Genomic DNA, 27,824 nt, shown 5'->3' on the forward strand with positions numbered 1-27,824 from the left:
GCTTACCTGAAAAAGCTGAAGATAGAGCTGATTGGTTGCAACGCACCGCTGATCCAGATTCTGCCTGCTCCAAATTTGATAAATGTCCCTCATTACTATATATCTCAGAAGTACGAGACCACTTTGTTTTAGAAACCATGGTCATAGTTTTGAATCTGCCTCTGTGTTAGTGTCCAAGTAAAACACTCTTATAATAATGCCACACATTTGTCCGTCTTACAGTCTACAGGTTCCGAGAATACATTTTCATGTGCCTGCTGGGGAAACAAAGGCTTTTTGGCAGTCAGACCATTTGCTAATGTACAAATGCTGTCAAATGTCTGTGGGCAGCCTTAGGGCTAAGCTACATTGAAGATTTTAATCTCTTGCTGTTCAGCAATGTAGCTTCTTATCAGCAATCATGTCATTTACAACACATTGAAATCAGTGTACTGCTACAGACATGACTGCCAACATGTGGTTAGTCTCGCAGTAGAAGGAAATATAAGGGAACCTGTCGTTACAAGAATAAAGGGACTGCCATTGCTGACCTTCTAAAAATGGTAGTTACCTGGCTGTTGTATTTTTTGATTCACTGACTGTAAACAAGCAAGCAGTGAGGGAACATGAAAAGTTAGTGGCTCCAAATACTGAAACAAAAGAGTCAGCATGGCAACCAAGCAACAAGCATTTTCAGAAGAGCAACAAACTGGAAGAGTACCAATGTCTTTCCAAGGAACTACATTTTTATTGCAAAACAAAGTTCCATAATGTCGTATTTTGTGATTCACAGCAAATGCAAATATACAGTGTTTGACAGACTTTTGCATACTGAACAAGTGCAGAGAGTCCTAGTCTGCATTTAGTTCAAAGTTCTGTATTAACATTAACATTGTTAGCTACTAGCATGCAAACTGATAGACTATCAGAGACTACACTACAATGTTGTCGCAATGATATTTCTGTATGACTCTCATTTAAGCTCTTCACAATTTATCAGACAATATTTCATCTGCACAGCACTGAGAATTGTGACTGGGAGAATAGAATGTTTAACTGCTTATCAAATGAAAATATTGTAAAGTAAAGCTGTCCATAGATTTATTTATTCATTCCCTTTGTGCTATTGAATTTTGACAGCAGGATTCTTCCATTGTCAGACTACACTAATCAGTGGGCACAGCTTACGAATGACAAAAATTTTCAAACATTCCCGTTCAATAATTCCTTTGATCAACTTCTGTTGCGTAAAAACAGCAATAGATGTATCAAAATTTGGCCAATCCTTGCTTAATTGGCCAAATTAAATTTAGTCAATTAAATCCTTAGAGCATTTTCTTCTCTGCAAGAAAATAAAATGCATGCGGATACATCTTACTCCCCTATGAAATCTAAAAAAAAGCCTTAATCTGACATTTTAGAGTAATCATTTTTGCTATAATATTCCTTTAATTTGCAGTCACTATTTCAGTGGCATCTAAAGATGTACAGTGGGGAAACAAAATATTTGATCCGCTGCAGATTTTGTAAGTTTGGCCACTTACAAAGAAATGAAGGGTCTATTGTTGTTATCATAGGTGTGTTTTAAATGATAGAGGCAGAATATCAACCGAAAATCCTGAAAAAAACACATGATACAAATGCTATAAATTGAGTTGCAGTTCAGAGAGTAATATAGATATTTGATCCCCAAGCAAAAGATAATTTAGTACTTGGTGAAGAAACCCTTTTGGCAAGCACAGAGGTAAGATGTTTCTTATAGTTGGTTACCAGGTATTCACACATCTCAGGAGGGATTTTGGGCCACTCCTCTTTACAGATCATCTTCAAATCCTTAAAGTTCTTGGTTTGTGCTTGGCAACTCAAAGTTTCAGCTCCCTCCATACATTTATACATAGGATTAAGGTCTGGAGACTGGCTACTTTGTTGCCTTGGCTGTAGGTTTTGGGTCATTGTCATGTTGAAAGACCCATCCACAACCCATCTTCAATGTTCTGGCTGAGGGAACAGGGATCTCATTCAAGATTTTACAGTCGAGTTAATGCCAAAGAGCTACATTTTGGTCTCATCTGACCACAGCACTTCCTCCCAATCCTTCTTTAACCACTTGCTTACTGGGCACTTAAACCCCCCTCAGTCCCAGACCAATTTTCAGCTTTCAGCGCTGATGCACTTTGAATGACAATTGCGCGGGCATACAACACTGTACCCAAATGAAATTTTTATCATTTTTTTCCCACAAATAGAGCTTTCTTTTGGTGGTATTTAGTTACTGCTGGGAGTTTTATTTTTTGCTAAACAAACAAAAAAAGATGCAAAAAAAAAAAAAAAAAAAAAATTATGTTTAATAGTTTGTTATAAAATTTTGCAAACGGGTCATTTTTCTCCTTCATTGAAGTGCGCTGATTAGGCGGCACTGATAGGCTGCATTGGTGGACTGCTGGGCACTGATGGGCGGCACTGCTGGGCACTGATGGGCGGCACTGGGGTGCAGCACCTTTGAGGCAGATTTTGGGTGGCACTGTGGGTGGCACTGTGGGCACTGCTGGGTGGCACTGTGGGCACTGCTGGGTGGCACTGTGGGCACTATGGGCACTGCTGGGTGGCACTGACAGGGGGGCACTTACTTTATTTCAGGATGGCACTGCGGGTGGCAGGTGGGCACTGGCAGGGGGCAGGTGTCCGCTTAAATTGCCGGCCGTGATCGGGACTGATGTCCCGAACACGGCCGCCGGCGATCGGCTTTTTTTTTTTCTCCTCGCGCTGTCAGCGCGAGGAGGAATACTAGCCGATTACCGGCTCCGTTCTATCACATGATCAGCTGTCATTGGCTGACAGCGGATCACGTGATAAGGGGTCGGGATCGACCCCTTACACGGATCGGTGATCAGGCGAGTCTCACGGACTCGCCGATCACAGAGCGCGCCGCGCGCGCCCCTCAGGGGGCGCGCAGGCCGCTCGTAACCGGGACGACGTCAATAGACGTAGTCCCGGCAATCTAGGTCCGCGCTAATGCCGTCATTCGGCAATAGCGCGGATCCCAAGTGGTTAAATAATTTAGATGTTCACTGGCAAAGTTCACATGTGCCTTCTTGAAGAGGGGGACATTGCGGGTGCTGCAGGATTTCAATACATGGCGTGTATTGTGTTACCAATAGTTTGTTCGGTGACTGTGGTCCCAACTGCCTTAAGATCATTCACAAGCTCTTCCTGTGGAGTTCTGGGCTGATCCCTCACTTTTATTATGATCATCCATACCCCAGGGGCAAAATCTTGCATTGAGTTCCAGAGAGCGATGGTTATTTTGTATTTCTTCCATTTGTGAATAATCACTCAAACAGTTGTCTCCTTCTCACCAAGCTTCTTGCTGATGGTCCTGTAGCCCATTCCAGCCTTGTGCAGGTTTACAATCTTGTTCTTTATGTCCTTTGACAGCTCTTTGGTCTTTCTCATGATTATGAGGTTTGAATGGAAGAAAGATTCTGTGGACAGGTGTCTTTTATACACATAACACTTTGTCGTTAGAGCACCTTCTTAAAATGACAGAACTGATTTGTGTACCACATGAGCACATACTGTAGCCGGTCTGTGGGAGCCAGAATTATTGGTTGGTAGGGGATCAAATACTTATTTTACTCACTGATTTGTAACTCAGTTTATAACATTTGTATCATGTGTTTTGTTTCTGGATTTTTGGTTATTATTCTGTCTCTATCATTTAAAATACACTTATGATAAAATGTATAGACCCTACATTTCTTTACAAAATCTGCAGGGGATCAAATCATTATTTTCCCCACTGTAATTGATGCCCTTCGTAAATGTATTTAATCATCTTATTTAGTTGCTGCAATCTAATGATCAGATTTCACAGATTTCAGATTTCAGATTTCACTGAAAATTTGATTCTTATTGGTTTACATGGGTTGCTGCAATTTTTTTTATGGCTTGCTGCCTTGCTGGAAATTGTTTACAATGTATGACATATATTTTTTTTGTGTATATTCTATTAGAAAATCTATTACATGGCTTTTCCTCACCTCTAAGCCTCTTCAGTCTCTTCTCTTTCCTCTTCTTACGTATAATAAATAAAAGTGCGACGCCTACTGTGGCCAGTATGACAGGACTTGCTATGGAGAAAAGCTTCTTGACATCATCACCCTCACCCTGAGCTGACTTAATGGGAGGAATAGTACCTAGGGAGTTAAAGTTATATAGATTAAGAATTGTTATACATAAAGACAATAAATTGGCAATGCATTGTTTTCCTCAAGGCTGGATTATTGTAGATCTACTTAATAAAGCAGTGCAGAAAGTAATAGTAATGTACAAACCCAAAGCAACCAATCAAATTTCAGAGAAAGTGTCTTTTGAATAGCTGCTAAGGTTTACTGTGTTTTGCACATTGCTATTTTCTGTATGCTTGGGTTTGGGTTCCGATTCAGATCTTGATTTTTGACTCATGAAGCTGTTGACTTGTCTAAATTCATTACCTGAACTGAGAATATGGTTAGAGTGAAGTAGTTCTCTTACCATAGGAAGCAATTCTGTCATTTTATGTTGCAGGTTACAAAATAATAGTTACCATTTTGTAGCATGCAATGAACAGATTGCCACACAATTCATTCCTTCTGTTTTCATGGATAAAGTGTAGTGTACAATGATCTGTCAAGGATTATACTACATTGGGAGTATAGCAGCAAAGAAGAGAAAGTCCCTTAACAAATATGTCAATTTTACTTTTTTAAATCTATGACCCCAAATTATTTAAATTATCAGCAAGAACAAAAACTACTACCATTTGCATTATCTAAAACCCTAATTATAACCATAATTATCTGTATTGAAAGTTAATAATTAATGCATTTGGCCAGGGGACTCTAAAGCATGGAATCCTCATTTCCTCAGGGCTAACATGAAAAACTCAATGATGTGTTAGGCCTGAAAAAGGGGGTTTCCATAACCCCCAAAATTTATTTGATGCTAACTTTTAATAAATATGATTTTTCAGATCTTGATTTTTGGCTCATGAAGCTTTGTACATTACAAGTTTCACTCAATATCTTAAAACAAGTACATAGTAACTTTGGGTTGACAAACATCTTCTTGGTCTTGTCATCTCAACAAGATCTGTGTATTTACAGTGAATATATACATTTTTAATAGGGAAAAGTAACCATTTCAACAGCACACTTGCTGCCAGAGAAATACTTACTTCCATCGTAATCTAGTGTGGCAAACTGTGATGTCTCATTCCCACATCCAGCGCTGTTACAGGCCCTCATCTTTAGCTCATACCAAGTGGCCTCACGCAGGTCTGTTAGAAAGACATCACTAGTAACATTTGCACGGATGCTTTGCCATTGCCAACTATTTCGGGGGCGATACTCAAGGATAACGGAGGTAATTGGACATCCTCCACTGTTCCAGCCATGGAGGTTCAGCCGGGCATGAGTTGAATTCACATGAGTAAAAAGAGGCTGGTCTTTGTTAAAAGATGGCTCTGCAAAATATAACAAAATATAGTAATAAGAAAATGACATAAAATATTTATCATAAAAAAGAAAAATCACGTATATCAGTTAACACAGAATTCCAGACAAAATGCAAAACAAAATAAAAATAGTGGTTGTAAACCTTTAAAATAAAGTATAAACAAAACACATCCATCTCTATGGGGGGGAGGGGGGGAGTTTGGGGGGTTGTCAATTTTTCCAATCAGCTCTCACTGAGCTCTGCAGAGCATAAGTTCAGCTCCACATCCCTCGTTTTCCGAAAGCTCGGACAAGCTGTATAAATGCGGGACTTTGAATGACTGTAGAGAAGAGATGACTGTGGATAAACAATTACAATTTATGTACAAGGAGTCCTTTCACCTATGTTTATGTTTAAAGTCTACCATTAGCTTCTTTGTTTTATTGACAATAAGCTGCAAATTATCTCTGCATTATGTCAATCAATTCTCTAACTCTGTACGATACTCATCATGGCATCATCTTCAAACTTAATGACTGAGCACCCTTAATATGGGGAGCACACAATATATAAAGTAAACTATAACAAGCTAAGCACCACCCTTTAAAAAAATACAAAAAAGCTCCCCTTGTTTTTGTACCCCAAATTACTGTACCAGGCTATTTTGTTGAACAGTAATACTTTGTAGTTTAGGTGAATAGTTAATGTATTAGGCGTAGACAAGTGCTAAGTAACTACTGTTATAGAAGGATTTCATAGTATGATTTCCCTACCTCTTCCATGAGTCTTGGCCTCTATGATTTCACTGATTCGCCCAGCACCAACGCTGTTTTTGGCTGCTAGCTTTACTTTGTACCATGTGCCACATCTTAAATTCTCCAGTCGGAATGATCGCTCAGAGGAACTGATGAAAACGTCCCTCCACTCCTCACCATTATCTACAGAGTATTGAAGGACAAATCCTTAAAGAACACAAAGCAGAAAGAAAAATAGTTAATAGAACATTAATAAAATAATATACAGTATATGGATCATAGGTTTTATACATCCATCCACAGGTTTTCTTATCCAGAGTTCAGTTATCTATTACAACTATTGTCCTTGCCATTTCTGAAAAATAACAGCACTCCCCTTGTGTTTGTATAATTCTGTTCTTATAATAGCATTGACATAAAATCCTACTTCCGGTGAGCAAGATCAATAGTACTAGCATGAAACAAGTTTAAATAACAGAACTCCTCCTCTCTGTGCTCTTATTTCATAGGTTGTTTTCAGAAAAAGTAATTGAGTCAGCCAATAAGCAGCTGAACCTGTCAATTGTTAAACATTAAGGATAAAATAAGCTATATAATTTTTAATACTAAAGTGGTTTTCATTGGATTACTTTATTTATTAGTACCAACTGTAGCCTAAAGCTTTTGTTACTTTAAATGGAAATACAGCCAGTCATTCATTGAGGAGATTCCCTTTCATCTTCTATTCTGGTGACCATTGTCACTGGAAGAGAAAATGAATGGAAATCTAAAGTTATAAAGTTGTCACTGGAACAGGAGCAGAGGGTAAAAAAACCCTAATGGGGACATCTATTAAATGTGAAAGTTGTTTTTTATCTGGGACAGGAAATGAGGATTAAACATCTCAATGTAAGAAAAGACAGCAATTAAAATCTGAAGTTAGAACATGCTATCAAAACTAGATAAATAATCTGGCTGGAGTTCTATACATCTGGTTCTGTATTATGGTTATAAACATGCCTTTTGAAATTTTTATTTATTAAATGATTCTAAAATACTATATACAAGAGTGTACTAAAAAATTCCTATAAATGCCTGCCTAATTAGTACACCACACTGCGCTTTAGGAAACCAATATGCAAGCTAAAAGAATAAAATGATATACAGATTGTAATTTTTTTTAAAAAATACTTTTTTTTAAAAATACTCCTTTAAAAATATACTCTACTGGCGTAAAATCTCCTTTCTTTAGCTGCTGCTTTAAAACACAGAAATATAAACAATATACAAAAAATTGTAACTTTTTAAAGAAGTCCACTTTTTCATATATAGCAGCGCATATACACTCTTAAAAGATTTTTTATATATAAAGTGAGTTCATTGAAATTTTGATCCGTGTCCAGGATAGAAGCACCTTCTATCCTGGACACGGATCAAAATTTCAATGAACTCACTTTATATATAAAAAATCTTTTAAGAGTGTATATGCGATTCTAAAATACGTGTAAGTATGCTTGGTGTATCTAACAACTGCACAATATATATTATTTGTCAGGAGGTGGAAGCAAATTTTGCTTATAGCTTTGCTACCAAGATTCTGGCTTTTTAGCTAGGAGGATAGTGATGATAGGCCCTTGTTTCAATGACAGGTTTCTTTTAATATATTATATTAATACAACTGCATGTAAAATAAGGATTGACTACCATTAAACATGTTTCTTATTGGTAAGAATGGACTTCACTAAATATTTGATATATTTCATTTTTAAAGACATCCTTTCTAAGGGACAGCAGTAGTCGCCTTCTATCTTCGCAAGATGTTATTTCTCTAGTTACACCCATGTGATAACATTTTATCAAGATGTTAAAATACCTCTTATTGAGCTGCCACCGTTGTCCCCTGGGATCCATGCCAATGTGATTGAAGAGGCTGTAGATTTAGATACCGTGAGGCGAGGCTGATCAGGGGGAACTTCAGAAGGACCCAGAAAAATAAACAATATATTACTACTTGTGGTTGGAATTAAAAAAAAAAATAATTTCTATTTTTGCCCCACTATATTACTCTTCTCACATTCCCATACCCTCACCTTGCACCAAGAGGTTTACAATAATTGTGTCAAATCCCCAAGTGTTGGTAGCTGTGCAGGTATAATAACCAGAATCCTCTGCTTTGACAGAACGAAGAGTTAGTGTGCCATTGGAATGAATTAATCTATGCCCATCCAATGCCACTGGAATAGCCGAGTCCTCACTGCAGTTTGAGAGAAAGAGGTTGAAAACATAATTATGATTTTAACACTGTTTTACAGCTTTGGCAGCCATACTGATCAAAATATTTACATGGTAATTAGCATGTCAATGTCTCTAGACTGGTATCTAATATTCAGAAGAATCCCATGGGAGCAAAAAGGGATCACTAACTCCCCTGCATATACAGTGCCTTGAAAAAGTATTCACCCCCTTGGCATTTTTCATGTTTTATTGCCTCACAACCTGGAATTAACATGGATTGTTTGAGGATTTGCATCATTTAATTTACAGAACATGCCCACAACTTTGAAGATGTTTTTTTTTCTATTGTGAAACAAACAACGAATAAGAAAAAAAAACTAAAAAAGTCAATGTGCATAATTATTCACCATCCTAAATTCAATACGTTGTAGAGCCACCTTTTGCAGCTATCACAGCTCCAATCACTTTGGATAAGTCTCTATGAGCTTGCCACATCTTACCACTGGGATTTTTGCCCATTCCACCTTGCAAAACTGCTACAGCTCTTTCAAGTTGGATGGTTTGTGCTTGTGAACAGCAATCTTTAAGTCTGATCACAGATTGTCTATTGGATTGAGGTCTGGGCTTTGATTAGGCCATCCCAAAACATTTACATGTTTCCCCTTAAACCACTCAAGTGTTGCTTTAGCAGTGTGTTTGGGGTCATTGTCCTGCTGGAAGGTGAACCTCCGTCCTAGCCTCAAATCACACAGAGTGGTACAGGTTTTGCTCAAGAATATCCCTGTATTTAGCACTATCCATATTTCCCTCAACTCTGACCAGTTTCTCAGTCCCGACTGCTGAAAAATATCCCCACAGCATGATGTTTCACTGTGGGGATGATGATGTGTTGGGTTTACGCTAGACATAGCGATTTCTTTGATGGCCAAAAAGTTAAATTTTAGTCTCATCAGACCAGAGCACCTTCCTCCATACATTTTTGGAGTCTCCCACATGCCTTCACAATGGGTGATGTGATGTGTTGGGTTTGTGTTAGACATAGCGATTTCTTTGATGGCCAAAAAGTTCAATTTTAGTCTCATCAGACCAGAGCACCTTACTCCATACATTTTTGGAGTCTCCCACATGCCTTTTAGCAAACTTAAAACGTGCCATTTAGTTTTTTGCTTAAAGTAATGGCTTTCTTCTGGCCACTCTGCCATAAAGCCCAACTCTATGGAGCTTACGGCTTATTGTCATCCTACGTACAGATACTCCAGTCTCTGCTGTGGAACTCTGCATCTCCTCCGGGGTTACCTTAGGTCTCTGTGCTGCCTCTCTGATTAGTGCCCTCCTTGCCTGGTCCATGAGTTTTGGTGTGCGGCCATCTCTTGGCAGGTTTGCTGTTGTGCCATGTTATTTCCATTTGGTTATGATAGATTTGATGGTGCTCCTAGGGATCATCAAAGATTTGGATATTTTTTAACCCTTGTACTTCTCAACAACATTGCCCCTTACTTGTTTGGAGAGTTACTTGCTCTTCATGGCAGTGTTTGGTTAGTGGTGTCTCTTGCTTAGGTGTTGTAGCCTCTGGGGCCTTTCAAAAAGGTGTGTATATGTAATGACAGATCATGTGACACTTAGATTGCACACAGGTGGACATCATTTCACTAATTATGTCACTTCTGAAAGTAATTGGTTACACCAGAGCTTTTTATGGGCTTCATAACAAAGGGGTGAATACATACTCACATGCCAATTATCAGTTTTTTATTTCTGAAAAATAGTTTTATGTACATATTTTTATAATTTTACTTCACCAACTTAGACTATTGTGTTCTGATCCATCACATATAATTCAGATTAAAAAAACATTGAACTAAAGGCTGTAATGTAACAAAATAGGTAAAAAGCCAAGGGGGTGAATACCTTTTGCAAGGTACTCTAGACACAAATGAAGTCTCTTTGTTTTGACTGCTGAAGTACTTCTACATTTAACAGATTATTTGTATTATCTGCAATCTCTTAAGTGTCTGGCCAGAAAACTTGGAAAGACCTGATGGAGGGGCATATTTGTAAATCCTGAAACATGTTAGCTGTAACATCTTGTGTCATCTTGATAAGGGCTAATACATTTGGATATCTAGACCCTTTGATAACTGGTATGGTGCTCACTTTGAATTCAAAATGTTTGGATTCTTCCTGGGGTGCTCCTGGAGGTCCCCTGGTGTATATGAGCTGCCTTAGCCAGAGCATTATGTCTAATTAATCAATCCTCTTTCCCATGATAATGGACTAGAATAGCCAAATATCCAATACCTTGCACCAATACCACTTAAATACGAATTGAATGGCTATTTGTTATTTCCTCTCCTCAAAACATGCTCCTTCAACATACCCTGGAAAGAGAAGTTGGCTAAAATTGCTGTAGTCATTCACTACAATTCCCCTTAATACGAACAAGCAATTAACGGAACAAAGAAGGGAGGTTTTTGTAGCGTAGGGGTTTCAAGGGTTCAATGTTATACCAAGCAGCTGAATGAATAATTATTCACAGACTAACGGCTTTATAATAATCAGTAGCTGAGCTGCACAGGGCTCTCTTTTCATTTTAGGTTGATAGTCATCTTCTGGAATGTTTCCAGATATGATAACACGTTATTTCTGCTTTATCTATTGTTAAAGTTGCAAATCCATGGCTTGTTTTAATCTATTAAAAAAGGAACCACTGATGGATCTGTGATAGATGCCATCTAAACCTCAATTCAGTTGTCCGAGTACCTGCAACTATGGGTCTCCCTGATTGGCCTGGCATGACTCTGAACTTCTATTTTTGTAGCCAACAGCACCATTTTCTGATATAAAGACTACCACAAGAGACTTCCATTGTTCTTTGCAGGAGTGTCTGTGGGTGCCATCACCATCAGCAGGTGATATGTATTAAAGCAAAACTAAAGTTTTTAGTTTTTTTCTCTGTTGGGGCTATTTTCATTCTTTGCCAGGAACCAGAAATGTAATAGTACAGTTCTAGACCCACAATAATCTTCCCTCTCTCCTACTCTTGTATCAGCTACTTGTGACTTGTTTTACTAAATGCAACTTTTAATCAATGATAACTTCTGGGCTGCGAAGCCAGGCGAGATCAAGCCAACAAGTCAAAGAGAATCATTGGCCTTGGTGCTATGTCTGCACAGTAGCTAAGAAACCTACCGAAAAAAGCTGCAAGAAACACAGGTATGAATGAACTATTTGTAACTGCAATATGTTCACATAAATATAATCTTTAGTTCTGCTTTAATCTGACCCCCTCATAAATCACATAACATTGGATCACATGTAGTCTTATATTACCACCTGTTACCAATTTTTCTTGGCAATGCAAGTGAATAATGACTGAAGCATGAAATTGTCTTTCACTATAAAGACTATTCCATTTCTTGTCTGTCAAAGGTTGTTTGTCACATAAGAAAAAGATCCAAAATTAAACTTTGAACAGTGCTGGAAAAATAATCTAAAGATTCATGGAAGAAATGAAGATACCAATGAGAAGACACACTGACTGAAAAAAAGATACAACAGGTTGAAATATGCTAACATTTTGCACAATTCCACATTAGTAGATCTCTGAACTGAAACTTGTAAAAACATGCATCTGTGGTTTAAAGAAAAATGTTGTGGATATCATTAATTAAGATGTTATAATGTTGGCAGGTATGACAATTTACCTGTCTTTAGTCCATTTAATAGCTGGCCCTGGCTCCCCCACTGAGCTGCATGGTAGACGCACATCTTTCATCCAAGGTGTACTTACAGTGCCTCCAAATGATATAATTTTGGCAGGAGCTACAATAAAAAAAACATAGTATAGTATATAGTTATAGTATAAAGGACAACATCGGTAAGGTGGATAAGATGATCTAAGCCATGTGGCTAGGTATTTAAATACAGATAAATACACAGCATTATATTGAACTTAAATTTAAATGTCTTATGTTCTTCTAGAGCAGCGTTTGTACTGCATCAATTTTCACCAAAAAAAAAAGAAACTATATCACATCCCTTTTCTATACCTTATTTTACTCTATAAAATAAATTACATAATAAATTATGTTTATTTGGTGTCCTTCCTGCTAGTAGTTATTTTATAATACAGTGGTGTGAAAAAGTGTTTGCCCCCTTCCTCATTTCCTGTTCCTTTGCATGTTTGTCACACTTAAGTGTTTCGGAACATCAAACCAATTTAAACAATAGTCAAGGACAACACAAGTAAACACAAAATGCAATTTGTAAATGAAGGTGTTTATTATTAAAGGTGAAAAAAAATCCAAACCATCATGGCCCTGTGTGAAAAAGTGATTGCCCCCCTTGTTAAAACATACTATAACTGTGGTTGTCCACACCTGAGTTCAATTTCTCTAGCCACACCCAGGCCTGATTATTGCCACACCTGTTCACAATCAAGGCATCACTTAAATAGGAGCTGCTTGACACAGTAAGGTCCACCAGAAGATCCTTAAAAGCTACACATCATGCCGAGACCCAAAGAAATTCAGGAACAATTGAGAAAGAAAGTAATTGAGATCTATCAGTCTGGAAAGGGTTATAAAGCCATTTCCAAAGCTTTGGGAATCCAGCGAACCACAGTGAGAGCCATTATCCACAAATGGCGAAGACATGGAACAGTGGTGAACCTTCCCAGGGGTGGCCGGCCGCCCAAAATTACCCCAAGAGCGCAGCGACGACTCATCCAAGAGGTCACAAAAGACCCCACAACAACGTCCAGTTAAGGTCAGCGTTCATGCCTCCACCATCAGGAAAAGACTGGGCAAAAATGGCCTGCATGGCAGAGTTCCAAGGAGAAAACCACTGCTGAGCAAAAAGAACATCAAAGCTCATCTCAATTTCTCCACAACACATCTTGATGATCCCCAAGACTTTTGGGACAACATTCTGTGGACCGATGAGACAAAAGTGGAACTCTTTGGAAGGTGTGTGTCCAAGTATATCTGGCGTAGAAGAAATACTGCATTTCATAAAAAGAACATTATACCAACAGTAAAATATGGTGGTGGTAGTGTGATGGTCTGGGGCTGTTTTGCTGCTTCAGGACCTGGAAGACTTGCCGTGATAAAAGGAACTATGAATTCTGCTGTCTACCAAGAGATCCTGAAGGAGAATGTCCGACCATCTGTTCGTGTACTCAAGCTGAAACGAACTTGGGTTCTGCAGCAGGACAATGATCCTAAACACACCAGCAAGTCCACCACCGAATGGCTGAAGAAAAACAAAATGAAGACTTTGGAGTGGCCTAGCCAAAGTTCTGACCTGAATCCTATTGAGATGTTGTGGTATGACCTTAAAAAGGCCGTTCATGCTCGAAAACCCTCTAATGTAACTGAATTAGGACAATTCTGCAAAGATGAGTGGGCCAAAATTCCTCCAGGACGCTGTAAAAGCCTCATTGCACGTTATCGCAAACGCTTGGTTGCAGTTGTTGCTGCTAAGGGTGGCCCAACCAGTTATTAGGTTTAGGGGGCAATCACTTTTTCACACAGGGCCATGATGGTTTGGATTTTTTTTCACCTTTAATAATAAACACCTTCATTTACAAATTGCATTTTGTGTTTACTTGTGTTGTCCTTGACTATTGTTTAAATTGGTTTGATGTTCCGAAACACTTAAGTGTGACAAACATGCAAAGGAACAGGAAATGAGGAAGGGGGCAAACACTTTTTCACACCACTGTACATGTGCATTATTAATCTATTTGTTTCAAGCACAGTATGGTTCCTTCAGGGGGGGTGTTACTGTAGAGACATTGCCTGGTGTTAATATGGCATAGATAAAATGTCAGAACCATGTGATCGACATTGCATACTGTATATACAGTATATACAGGGGGGGGGGGGGACTGTAGAGACATTGTCTGGTGTTAATATGGCATAGATAAAATGTCAGAACCATGTGATCGACATTGCATACTGTATATACAGTAAATAGATCATTTGAACATTTTGAAGACCAGGTGTTTAATGTATTCTGCAATCAATTTTGTTTATTCACATTTGCAAGAATACACAATGGAATGCAATTTGTAAGAAATGTATAAAGCATAGATACAATTTGTAAAAACTCCCCCCCCGGGACAAATTATCACATGTCTTGAGCAAGTTCTCTTCTTCCTCTTGTTAAACTACATTTTAGATGCCGAGGATGAAATGGCAAATTTTGAGCATGATTTGACATGGTGCACATGTAAATGTTAATTCTACTTCATTAAAAAATGCATCTAGGGTCATTATGCACACTGTATGGGCTCCTGTGATTGGCTCTCAGTTTTTCCCAGCAGCTTTTTTCTTACAACACTGGGAGCCTACCAAAAAAGTATGTTATAACTAACATTGAAAGGATTGTGTTTTTTTCAATAAAAGTGGAGTTACTCTTTAAGCTCACCCTTCAGGTTAAATTAGCTAAATATATTCCAGGTGCATCAGAACAAAAGGTGTGCAAAAGCAGCCAAAGAGCCGGTTCACACAGGGGCGAATCGTCTTAGCCTCCTGACAAGTTGCGCCCCGTTCTGTGCAATGGAACCGTTCCAATCGGAGCGACTCAAGTCGCTCCGACTTAGAAAAAGGTTCCTGTATGACTTTTGGGGCAAGCCGCCGCTAAAGTCGGATCCCGGTCGCCTGAGGCAGTCGCGCTGCGAGTCGTGCTGCCTCAGTGTGAACCGGGTCTCAGGAGAAAATCCTGCCCCCTGTCATCAGCTGTAGGGTGGGAACCTTGCTCTCTTTGTGGAAGCAATGATCTCTCTGCAGAGGTCCAACATGCCCCTTTCAGAGCGTCAGGGCCCTCCAATCAGCAGGGAGCATGAGCTTTGTCGATTTGAGAACTATAAGTCTAAATTTGAAGGGAGTGTGTCAGACCTCTACAAAGAGATATCTGCTCTCACACAAGGAAGAGTCCTACTCTACAGCTGTTGGCAAGGGAAAAGCTTTTCTATTCAGACTGTAGCTGCTTTAGAAATAAAACAAATTAAGACATTGAACATTTTTTCTGATGCATCCGGAAATAAGTTTAGATGATACTGATTGAAGGTTTAGTTTGGCTTAAGACCTGGCCTTCCTTGTATTTATGTGTTAAATGCTCAGATTTGATACCTCCATACCTTTGCCATCTGGTGTAATCATTACTCTTTCGCTTACATTGCCACGTCCAGCAGATGTAACTGCAGCCACCCAAAGCATATACTGTTGACCTCGAAGAAGGTGCATTATTCGATAGTGAAGGAAATCAGGACTTGTTTCATACTCACTGGGAGCCTGCAGAAAAGGGAAACAACAGTGACATTCTAATAAAAATCAGCAGTTATTTAAGACACAACATAATTAAAATAACAATGGATTAACACATTTCATGTGCACTATGTGGCTTTAAGAGTTGCACACAAGGAAGCTCCCTCATTCCTAATTAACTCTAATTAGCTGCCTCTTTTTAGCCTGCAGTGCCACCCTTTCCCATCTAGAGACTGCAGGAAAAAAAAAAAACTTCAAAAGAATGAAAACTTCAAAGATTTTCATTTTATTCAGATGAAACTTCCTCCCTAAGAGAGGGGAGTGGAAGACCAGAGGGTGGCATAGAAAATGGAGCATGACGAAGATAGGATAAGTAGAGCTTGGAGAGAAGGAAAAGAATTTGAGAGGAAACAATGTACATGGATAGAAGCAGCACAATAAAAACAATGAAAAATGTTCATCTATTTTTAGATATGCTGCTGTCTGTATGACTACTCTAAAAGCCTTTTAGTAAAAAAAATATATTTTTCAATATATTTATTAAAAAATAAAAAAGTACATTTTTAAAAGATAAGCAGAATGCTCTACAGAAGTACATTAGTATTTGTTTTTACCAATATGTGGTCTGTAGGTTTTTATTATTTTGATTTGCCTATGGTTGTGGGTAGTGTACCTCAAGGTTCAAATTTAGGACCACTACTTTTTTTTTTTTTTATCCAGAAAAAGTTTTATTTGGTAATAAACACATACAGTCCAAGTATCCATAATCAGAACATACATGGCAGTGATATACAGATCCAAGTGCCCCGAGGGCATAGCATTTTTGTTTACACTCCCCCCCCCTTTGTATAGTCACCCTCCCCCGCTTTCCATCATCTACAACCCTATTCCGCTACTCCATCCTGTCCACAATACATTGCACTGTACCTTGTCCATGCAAGCGGTAATTCGACATGAGTATTACTGTTAGGCCGCGTACACACGCGCGGACTGTTCGCCCAACTTTGTCCGCTGAACAGTGTTTGGGCGGACAGTCCGCTCGTGTGTGGGCTTTCAGCGGACAGTTTCAGCGGACAGTTGGACGGACAAGGTTTTTCGGAAATTCCGAAAAACTGTCCGCTGAAACCTTGTTTGAGCGAACAGTCCGCCCGTGTGTAGGCTTGTTCGTCAAACAAAGTTGCGCGCATGCTCAGAAAGGATTTTCACGCCGAAAGCTATAATGCAGTGTATAGGACGTCGTATTTTTCGTCCCGTCGTACGTGCCGTTCACGTCATCGCGCACGGTTTCAGCAAACTGTTCGTTCGTCGTGTGTGGGCATGTCCGTCCATGCTAATTTTGAGCGGACTGTTTGCCGAAACTGTTGGACGGACAAAGTTGGGCGAACAGTCCGCGCGTGTGTATGCGGCCTTAGCCCAAATTGAGTCCCAGTATTCTGTCCATGACTAGGTCATCCGGAGCAAGACCCAGAGTGCTCAGTCATGGCTCCCACAATATTTCAAATTTATGTGAGCATCCTCTATGCTGGTATCTGATTTTTTCCAGTCTCAGCGTATTACCTAGTGCAGTGGTCAAGGACCAAACTTTTTAACCATACACTTTGTTGCCTTTCTCTGGAACAACAATGCAATAATTTGCAACTATATTTTGAATGCACCTTTAGTTTATCTGTACCAGATAAATACAGAAGCATACTAAGTAACTGGTGTGAATAACTTTTTATGCTGACAGATTTGATTTAGTGAGGACACTTTTGTTTGGGGATACTGCCTATTGACAGCAGCAAATGGCCTAACAAAATCTGTGTTAAAGGAAAAACTATAATGATTTTTAGCCAATTTTATTATTGTTTATGTATTTGTATGCTAATGTTTTATATATGTTCTTTTTAATACACATATTATTTTAATTTTACAAAAACCAATAACCACTATGCAAGACAAAGGATTCTCAGAGTAACAATGGTTACCTAAGGAGAGAGCACAACATCAATAGATTACTTCAACAATGGCTTTGTCTAATTAAAATCTTAGATTAAAGCTGGCCATATAAGGATCGAAAGTTGACTGGTTTAGAAGGGACTGTCCCAATTTTGATCATTGTGTGGCTATTGTGGTTGAAGAGAAGTTAATCTACTAATTTACCACCCCCTCCACCCCCAAGCCTGGAGGACAGTTAACTGGCCCTTTATTTAGAAAGTTTGGAGACCCCTGTTCTCAATGCATTGAGTGTGCCCAATAGTTTAGAATATGGGTAACAAGTAAATAATGGACAGTTTGCATATTTGAAATTAGGCACTAGACATTCCTGAGCATATTCTTATTTGACAAAAAGCACACATGGTCTGAACAGGCAATGGAAGATACAATACAATACAATACAATACAATGTTTACTAGTTTGGACAAATTTTTATTGTAAAGACGAATCACTTTGCAGCAAGGATATAGACCTGCACGACTAAAGTCCCATTTTACTTTTAAAGTAAGAAAATGCTTTAAAAAATTTTTTTACGCAAGAAGAGATCTGTAGAGATCAGTTACAGGTTACCACAGGATATCAGTATTAGCCCTTGTACACACGGTCGGAGATTCCGATGGAATGTGTCCTATCGGACCGTTTTGTTGGATAATCCGACTGTGTGTGGCCTCCATCGGACTGTTTCCGTCAGAGTATTCGACGGACCAAGTTTTCCAACTTGTCCGTAAAATTTTCAGAAAAAATGCTCCGATCGGACATACTCCGATCATGTGTAGCCATGCATGCTCAGATGAAATTCCTAGACCAAAGCTATTGGCTACTAGCCTGAACTTAGTCAGGCTAGTAGCCATCTAGATCCAGCAAAGTTGTAGGATTGTCTCGGCTGCCCAGTACTACCCTCCTCATTGGCTGAGACAGCAGCATGGCCCCATTTGCTCTCGCTGCTGTCAAACAAAGTCAGTCAGGCAATGAGAAGAGAAAGGGGGCAGGGCCAGGCCGCGGCTCTGTGTCTCAATGGACACAGGAAGCTGTGGCTCAGCTCGGGTGTCCCCATAGCAAGCTGCTTGCTGTGGGGGCACTTAACAGCAGGGAGAGGCTAGGAACATCGAAGACAGACCCGAGAAGAGGAGGATCTGGGATGCTCTGTGCAAATTCACTACACAGAGCAGGTAAGTATAACATATTTGTTATTTTTAACAAAAAAAAACTAGACTTTACAATCACTTTTGGTTCTGTGGGCAGTCTTATACACTAGTAGTTTGTGTTATGTTATTTAATATGTTTTGATGCAGTTTTTGTGGAGGAACTTTTACATTTTGATTTTGTGATTTATTTGTTTTATGTATATTTGGTAATATTTGGGACACTCCTATGTCAGGATTTGTAGTTTGAATGGTCCCTTTAATGACTTGCACATCTCTATGCCATTTAGTGTTTTTTTGCATAGAATAGCAAATTGGACTGCTTGTCTGAAAGACCAGTTGCTCATGTATATGATTGTTTTGGAGGTTTGGTTTCACTAGGAGCAAGGTTACCTCACGCACATGTGAGCATGTCATGACATCACCATGTGTGTACATTGTGACGTCATTCCGCACAGCACAAGTTCCAACATTTGGTGGTAATTTTTACAGTATTAATGACCAGATTCCAGCACAAGTAAGTAACATGCCTCTGATGCAGCTAGCTTAACTGGCAAAACCGGTCGGGCATCTTTTGAGTATCTTGGCTTTCTTAGCTCTCATGGGTGTTGACCAAGACTCAGGACTGATAAGTATAAGTCTCTCTTATTTATGGATGCTTGGACATAGCACTTCATTTGCATGGGCCTATGACTGGAGTTTGCATACTTCCTGAATGTTGAACAACTCCTTTTAGCATGTGCAATTTATGAAAAGGAAAGGGATGCCTTCGCCACTGGATAATGACTGACCAGATGGAGGATGTTCTTTTTCTCACATAAGGAAGTCAGTGTTCAATGCTTGTTATAGTATAGGCAGGGCACAGCCTGCTACCTTTCTTCATTCTTCACTTGAGCACACATCTATGGCATCTGTATTATGCATGGGTACTGACTACTGTGCCATTCCCTCTGATTGGACCTCCAGTCTCTAGGCCTGAGGTGGGAGTCATCTAAGTGCAGGTGTACATCAATTATGCCTGAAGTACCTGCTTTATTTGCATCCTACAATCAGTATTGAGAGTCAGTCTTGGTCTTATACGATATGGACTTATGATATGGCCATCCGAATTCCTTCATCTTACAACATGGAGTGTACAACCCAACAACTGGGGGATTGAATCTACACCATTTTGATTCCTCATATGACTGGGACTCAGTATCTGTCATATATGTGATCATTTTTAAAAAGTTGGACAACCAAGTCCAGGTGGTTATAAATACAAATACCCATAGTAAGTGCCAGGTTAAGTTGTTTTGTAATACTGTTGTCCGACTGGTTTTACTACTTTGTGTATGTTCCTCTGTAGTTTTCATGTTTTTAAATAAAGCATAATTTTTACTTTTGTAATATTTGTATGGTGGTACTGGACTGTTCCCTGAATTAATTTTTTGGGGATTTTGTGTAGTATATATTTTTGAGGATATTGTGTGTGTGTGTGTGTGTGTGTTTTTTTTGGGGGGGGGGGGGGGGGGTATTGTGGAGTCTAAGCCAGGTTTTAGATATTGAAAGAGAGCAGGCAGAGACTTTAATTACTAGCCCGAAATATCATAATTAATAAACAAATGTACCAGAATAATAATTTATTCTCAGCTGAACTTCTGTCTAGTCTAAGCCCTTGTACACGTGGTCGGAGATTCCGACGGAATGTGTCCGATCGGACCGTATTGTCGGATAATCCGACTGTGTGTGGTCTCCATCGGACTGTTTCCGAACGAAATATCCGACGGACCAAGTTTTCCAACTTGTCTATAAAATTTTTCGACAACATGCTCCGATCGGACCTTGTCCGATCATGTGTAGAGTATTCCGATTGGACAAAGTGCCATGCATGCTCAGATCAAATTCCTACACCAAAGCTATTGGCTACTAGCCTGAACGTAGTCCCGTCATAATGAAATAACGTCATCACGTTCTGAACGATCGAATGTTCCGCCAACTTTGTCTGACCGTGTGTATGCAACAGTTTTGAACAAAATCTGTCGGACAAAATCCGTCGGCAAAAATGTCAGAATGTCCGATCGTGTGTACAAGGGCTTAGTGTTCAAAATGCATGCAACACTGGCTGCTTGGAACAGCTTTTCATCTACTTTCACAAGTGAATTTATATAATATCTTACAAATATATTTTCTGTTAATAAATAGTTATCCTTTAAACACGATATCTGATATACAGTTCCACATTTTATTAAATCTCTTGAGTGAATGTATTCATTTTCTGGACAATAACATATATCTATATACTTGCTCAAAATAAAGTGATTGGTGGATAGATTTCAATCTTTCCAACATGTTCAGATGTTCTTTTGACCACCTCAATGCTAGACACTTTCACCCCATTTCTGCCAATTTTTAGCTTTCAGTGCAATCACGCTTTGAATGACAATTACTCAGTCATGCAGCACTGTACCCAAATAAATTTTTTTTTATCATTGTTATATAGAGCTTTCCATTGGTGGTAGTTGATCACCACTTTTTTTTTTTTTTTTCTGCGATATAAGCAAATAATTATCCAAAAAGAAAAACATGTGTTTCTTAGGTTCTGTTATAAAGTTTTGCAAATAAATAATCTTTCTTCAGAAATGTAGGCCAAAATGTATTCTGCCACATTTCTTTGGTAATAATAACCCGAATCAGTGTATATTATTTAGTCTGTGTGAAAGTTATAGAGGCTACAAAGTATGGTATATACATCTGCAAACTGACCAGTCCTGATTGCCTGATTCTTGAGGCCCTAAAATGCCAGGACAGAACAAATACCCCCCAAATGACCCTTTTTGGAAAGCAGACAGTCCAAGGTATTTAGTAAGAAGCATGGTGAGTTTTTTTAAATTGTACTTTTTTTGTCACAATTTTTGGGGGAAAATGAAGAGGTTAACGTGCTTGATACCTTAACACTTCATATCCCTGATATGTCCCTGCTGTACCAAGTACTTGTATGAGAAAGTATGCTGCTCTCTTTGTATTTCTTCATTTATGTGAAATCCCTGGTGTTCCTGTCAGTCCCTCTGCTTTCTTTAAAAACTGACCACACTAAGCAGGAGAGCTCACCGTGGTCAGTTCTCTAGCTATGCTGGGAACTCAGTATGCTCTTCTTCAGTGATCAGACTTGCCCCCCCACTGCACAGCCATTCACTGGGAAGCTCAGTGTGCTGCTGCTTCTCCTCTCCCAGCTCGTATGCAGCTAAAAACAAAGGGAATGTGATCATTTATGAAAAGGGTAAAAAGGTATTTATAATGTTTTCTTTATATCTGTACAAAAAAATATTTTGCCATCCATTTCTATTTTAAACCGAATGCTTTGTTTTACAAGATGATCGCTTGCAATCACTTTAAACAAAACAAATTTCACAAGTCATTTTACCAAGTTATTTCTCACATACAGCATAGGCATACTTATAATTACACCCCAAAACACATTCTGCTATGTCTCCTGAACATAAAAATACCACAAGTGTGAGGCTTTTTCACAGCCTGGATGCAGAGAGGGGCCAAAAATCAGAGAAACGCTTTTGGGCTTTCAAGGAGCACAAATTATGCATCTAATTTCCTGACTACCAATCACATTTTTGGAGGCCCTGGAGCACCAGGACAGTGGAAACACCTAGAAAATGACCTCATTTTGGAAAGCAACTTTCTAAAAGTCATAGTGAGCCTTTTGAAATTGTAATTTGTTGCCACAAGTCTTCGGAAAATATAGGCAAGAAAATGAAAATTTTTTTTTTTACACAATGTTCTCAATTAATAAGATATTTCTAACAAACATCATAGACATAAGAGACTGATACCAGGACAAATTCTGGTAGTTACACTGATTGTATTTAAAAAATACATTTAATGATGTATTAATGATCACACAGTTGCATTAAATTGTGTCTTTTTTATCTGCCCAGAGTTCAGCTTTAAGCTGTAGTGGAGACGTATAATCGAGTAACAGAGAAACACATACACATTTCCTAAACCTCTTTGTTCATGAATAGGCCCCCAATGGTTAAAATCTCTTTAACAGCAAATATTGTTTTCATCACTGTTGCAATCAAACTATACTTCTGGTTATAGCCATACCGCTGCTTTTTAAATGAGCCCCTTAGTGACTGCCCTGGAAAGAGAAATACTGTTGTGGAAAGTGAGACATAAAATGTACTGGAGCTCCATGAGGAGAAGGGAGGCAATGCCCTAGGGAAAATTTGACTTGCTTACTGACCTAGCGATTGCATTGATGCATGCTTGTGATCGCTAAAGTTATTTTAAAGAGACTGGATGGCTAAAGTCAATCCAGGTTAAAAAAATTAACAAAGTGCTTCCTTATGTAACCTTGCTGGCATAGACGTGCCCACAGGGTGTGCCGGGTGTGCCTGGGCACACCCTAATCCCCCGAGCGGTGTTTAGCCCCATGCTGTCTGTATCCCGAGATCTGCCTGGGCTGATGTGAAATGTGTACCCTGCAATGCCTGTAAGGCAGTATAACATTGTGCCGATATTGGGGCTTGTAAGATCCACTCAGTGTGACACTGTCCTGTATGGTAACTGCATGTACAAGCTGTCAGAATTCATCTGTGATATCGGGGGTGGGCAGGACCAAGCAGGTATCAAACACTAGCCAATGGGATGGGTCTGGCGGGGCCGCTATGTGCATGTAGGCCTGCCCACTTTTTCAAGCTACTCAATTATTGGCTGATGTTCAATAGCTGCTTGGTCCTGCTCGGATGTCATACAGGCACAGCGAGCAGAGTGAAGCCATCTCCCCCTCCAGTGTTTATGCTTACACAGGGGGAGGGGACCTGTTGTACCTGTGGCACACTGATTTGAAGTACTGAATAGGATGGGGGGTCCATCTGTGCTGAAGGGGGGTCTGTACTGAAGGGGAGCCTGTGCTGAAGGGGGAGTCTGTGGTGAAGGGGGGTCTGTGCTAAAGGGGATGTGCTGAAGGGGGGTCTGTGATTAAGGGGGGTATGTGTTGAAGGGGGGTCCATCTGTGCTGAAGGGGTGGTCTGTGCTGAATGGGGGGTATATGCTGAAAAAGGGAATGGGCTTGAAGGGGGGGTCTGTGCTGAAGGGTGGGTCTCTGTTGAAGGGGCGCACGTCTGTGCTGAATGGGAGGGTATGTGCTGAAGGGGGGTCTGTGCTGAATGGGGGGTCTGCGCTGAGGGGAGCTGTATAATGTAAAGGGGTCCAGTAATGCAGAGTGCTGTGTAATGTAAAGGGGTCCAGAGGTGCTGGGTGATGTGTAATGTAAAGAAGTGCAGTGGTGCAGAGTGCTGTGTAATGTAAAGGCATTCAGAGATACAGGGTGCTGTGCAATGTAAAGGGCTCCAGTGGTACAGGGTGCTGAGTAATGTAAAGGGGTCCAGTGATACAGGGTGCTGTGTAATGTGAAGGGGTCCAGAGGTACAGGGTGCTGTGTAATGTAAAGGGGTCCAGAGGTGCAGGGTGCTGTGTAATGTAAATAGGTCCAGTGGTGCAGGGTGCTGTGTAATGTAAAGGGGTCCAGTGGTGCAGTGTGCTGTGTAATGTAAAGGGGTCCAGTGGTGCAGTGTGCTGTGTAATGTAAAGGGGTCCAGTGGTGCAGTGTGCTGTGTAATGTAAAGGGGTCCAGTGGTGCAGGGTGCTGTGTAATGTAAAGGGGTCCAGAGGTGCAGGGTGCTATGTAATGTAAAGGGGTCCAGTGGTGCAGTGTGCTGTGTAATGTAAAGGGGTCCAGTGGTGCAGTGTGCTGTGTAATGTAAAGGGGTCCAGTGGTGCAGTGTGCTGTGTAATGTAAAGGGGTCCAGTGGTGCAGGGTGCTGTGTAATGTAAAGGGGTCCAGAGGTGCAGGGTGCTATGTAATGTAAAGGGGTCCAGTGGTGCAGGGTGTTGTGTAATGTATCTCTTGTAAGATCCACTCAGTGTGACACTGTCCTGTATGGTAACTTCATGCAAAGAGAGAGAGAGAGGAGCTGTCAGAATTCATTGGTGATGTGGGGGGTGGGCAGGACCGAGCAGGTATTGAACACCAGCCAATGGGATAGGTCTGGCAGGGCCACTATGTGTATGTAGGCCCTCCCCCTTTCTCAAGAGTGAAGCCGCCTCCCCTCCAGTGTTTATGCTTACACAGGGGGAGGGGACCTGTTGTGCCTTTGCCGCACTGATCTGAGGCACTAAATGGGATGGGGGTTCCGTCTGTGCTGAAGGGGGGGGTCTGTGCTGAGGGGGGTCCATCTGTGCTGAAGGGGGATCTGTGATGAAGGGGGCTGTATAATGTAAAGGGTTCCAGTGATGCGGGTGCTGTGTAATGTTAAGGCCGCGTACACACGCGCGGACTGTTCGCCCAACCTTGTTCGGCAAACAGTTTGTCAAACAGTCCGCTCAAAATTTGCATGAGCGGACTTGCCCACACACGAGCGGACTGTTTGACGAACAAGGTTGGGCAAACAGTTCGCTCAACTTTTGAAATGAACGGACTCGCCCACGTAAGGAGGAGGCAAATCCGCCCATTTCGAGCGCGTGTACAGGTAGGCGGGGCCCGCGAAGGAGACGTCGCGGGCTCCGCCGCCTGGAATGGGCTTAAAGGGGAACTCCAACGCCGAAAAAAATCGGCGTGGGGGTTCCCCCCAAGTCCACACCAGACCCTTGTCCGAGCACGCTACCCGGCCGGCCAGGAAAGGGGGGCGAGCGAGCGCGCCCCCCCCTCCTGAGCCGTACCAGGCCGCGTGCCCTCAACATGGGGGGGTGCCTTGGGGAAGGGGGGGGCCGCGCGGCCCCCCCACCCCAAAGCACCTTGTCCCCATGTTGATGAGGACAAGGGCCTCTTCCCGACAACCCTGGCCGTTGGTTGTCGGGGTCTGCGGGCGGGGGGCTTATCGGAATCCGGGAGCCCCCTTTAAGAAGGGGGCCCCCGGATACCGGCCCCCCACCCTATGTGAATGAGTATGGGGTACAATGTACCCCTACCCATTCACCTGTGAAATAAAGTACAAATAAAAACACAACACAGGGGGAAAAAATATTTTATTGCACAGCCGGGGGTCTTCCGTCTTCGGGGGTCTTCTCGCCGGACTCCTCCGCTATGTGTGTGTAGCTCTTTTGCCAGCGGAGGAGTCCGGCTTTCTTCCTCCCCGCCGCCGGCCTCTTCTCCCGACTTCGGGGGTCTTGTCCCCCTCTTCGGTTCTTCTGCCGGGCCACCGCGCCTGGTCCGGTGGCCCGGTCTTCTGTCGCCGTCTTCCGTTCTTCTGTCGCCGCCTTCGGTTCTTCTGCCGGGCCACCGCGCCTTCTTGTAGCTCTTTTACAGGCGGTGGCCCGGTCTTCTGTCGCCGTCGCCGCCTTCCGTTCGTGTTCTTCTTCTTGTTCTTCTCCAGGCGATGTTGACACGTCGCTCCCTCCGGCCGGAATGCCAGAGCCGCCCTGCGCTGTGACTTATATAGTGACAATGGGGCGGGGTCACATGGTATATGTCACATGGGTTGATGTCACATGGTGACCCCGCCCCCTTACGATGTCATAGTCCCCATGTGACATCAACCCATGTGACCAACCCATGTGACATATACCATGTGACCCCGCCCCATTGTCACTATATAAGTGACCGCACAGCGCGTCCCCGGCATTCCGGCCGGAGAGCTCGTCGAGTCAACATCTCCAGGAGAAGAACAAGAAGAACAAGAAGAAGAACACGAACGGAAGGCGGCGACGGCGACAGAAGACCGGGCCACCGCCTGTAAAAGAGCTACAAGAAGGCGCGGTGGCCCGGCAGAAGAACCGAAGGCGGCGACAGAAGAACGGAAGACGGCGACAGAAGACCGGGCCACCGGACCAGGCGCGGTGGCCCGGCAGAAGAACCGAAGAGGGGGACAAGACCCCCGAAGTCGGGAGAAGAGGCCGGCGGCGGGGAGGAAGAAAGCCGGACTCCTCCGCTGGCAAAAGAGCTACACACACATAGCGGAGGAGTCCGGCGAGAAGACCCCCGAAGACGGAAGACCCCCGGCTGTGCAATAAAATATTTTTTCCCCCTGTGTTGTGTTTTTATTTGTACTTTATTTCACAGGTGAATGGGTAGGGGTACATTGTACCCCATACTCATTCACATAGGGTGGGGGGCCGGTATCCGGGGGCCCCCTTCTTAAAGGGGGCTCCCGGATTCCGATAAGCCCCCCGCCCGCAGACCCCGACAACCAACGGCCAGGGTTGTCGGGAAGAGGCCCTTGTCCTCATCAACATGGGGACAAGGTGCTTTGGGGTGGGGGGGCCGCGCGGCCCCCCCTTCCCCAAGGCACCCCCCCATGTTGAGGGCACGCGGCCTGGTACGGCTCAGGAGGGGGGGCGCGCTCGCTCGCCCCCCTTTCCTGGCCGGCCGGGTAGCGTGCTCGGACAAGGGTCTGGTGTGGACTTGGGGGGAACCCCCACGCCGATTTTTTTCGGCGTTGGGGTTCCCCTTTAAGCCCATTCCAGGCGGCGGAGCCCGCGACGTCTCCTTCGCGGGCCCCGCCTACCTGTACACGCGCTCGAAATGGGCGGACTTTCCGAGCGGGAACAGTCCGCTCATTTCGAAAGTACAGCGGACAGGCCCACACACGGGCGGACTGTTCGCTCAAACACAGTTTCAGCGGACAGTTTTTCGGAATTTCCGAAAGACTTTGTCCGTCCAACTGTCCGCTGAAACTGTCCGCTGAAAGCCCACACACGGGCGGACTGTCCGCCCAAACACTGTTCAGCGGACAAGGTTGGGCGAACAGTCCGCCCGTGTGTACGCGGCCTTAGGCATCCAGAAGTGCTGGATGATGTGTAATGTAAAGGGGTCCAGTGATACAGGGTGCTGTGCAATGTAAAGGGGTCCAGAGGTGCAGGATGCTGTGTAATGTAAAGGGGTCCAGAGGTGCAGGGTGCTGTCTAATGTAAAGGGGTCCAGAGCTGCAGGGGGCTGTGTAATGTAAAGGGGTCCAGTGGTGCAGGGTGATTTTTTTTGGCGAATCACACCACTACTATTTACAATAAACTAC

The 27,824-nt window shown here is 42.0% G+C and overlaps 1 protein-coding gene across 2 annotated transcripts in view; it reads right to left on the bottom strand.

Moving 5' to 3' along the window:
* Nucleotides 1-27,824, bottom strand: part of DSCAML1 (DS cell adhesion molecule like 1) — a 459,281-nt gene that overhangs the window by 16,087 nt on the left and 415,370 nt on the right. For both annotated transcript variants that reach the window (XM_077456859.1, XM_077456858.1), the window contains exons 21-27: nucleotides 15,568-15,721; nucleotides 12,128-12,245; nucleotides 8,279-8,442; nucleotides 8,062-8,160; nucleotides 6,228-6,416; nucleotides 5,195-5,482; nucleotides 4,020-4,175 (exon numbers count right to left, since the gene is read on the bottom strand). In XM_077456859.1, coding sequence (XP_077312985.1) covers nucleotides 4,020-4,175; nucleotides 5,195-5,482; nucleotides 6,228-6,416; nucleotides 8,062-8,160; nucleotides 8,279-8,442; nucleotides 12,128-12,245; nucleotides 15,568-15,721 — 1,168 coding nt within the window. The remainder of the gene's footprint in view (nucleotides 1-4,019; nucleotides 4,176-5,194; nucleotides 5,483-6,227; nucleotides 6,417-8,061; nucleotides 8,161-8,278; nucleotides 8,443-12,127; nucleotides 12,246-15,567; nucleotides 15,722-27,824) is intronic.

This window comes from Lithobates pipiens, unplaced genomic scaffold (assembly GCF_037356315.1).
Source record: "Lithobates pipiens isolate NorthernLeopardFrog02 unplaced genomic scaffold, aLitPip1_a1.2 Scaffold_27, whole genome shotgun sequence".
In the NCBI taxonomy this organism is placed as follows: Eukaryota; Metazoa; Chordata; class Amphibia; order Anura; family Ranidae; genus Lithobates; species Lithobates pipiens.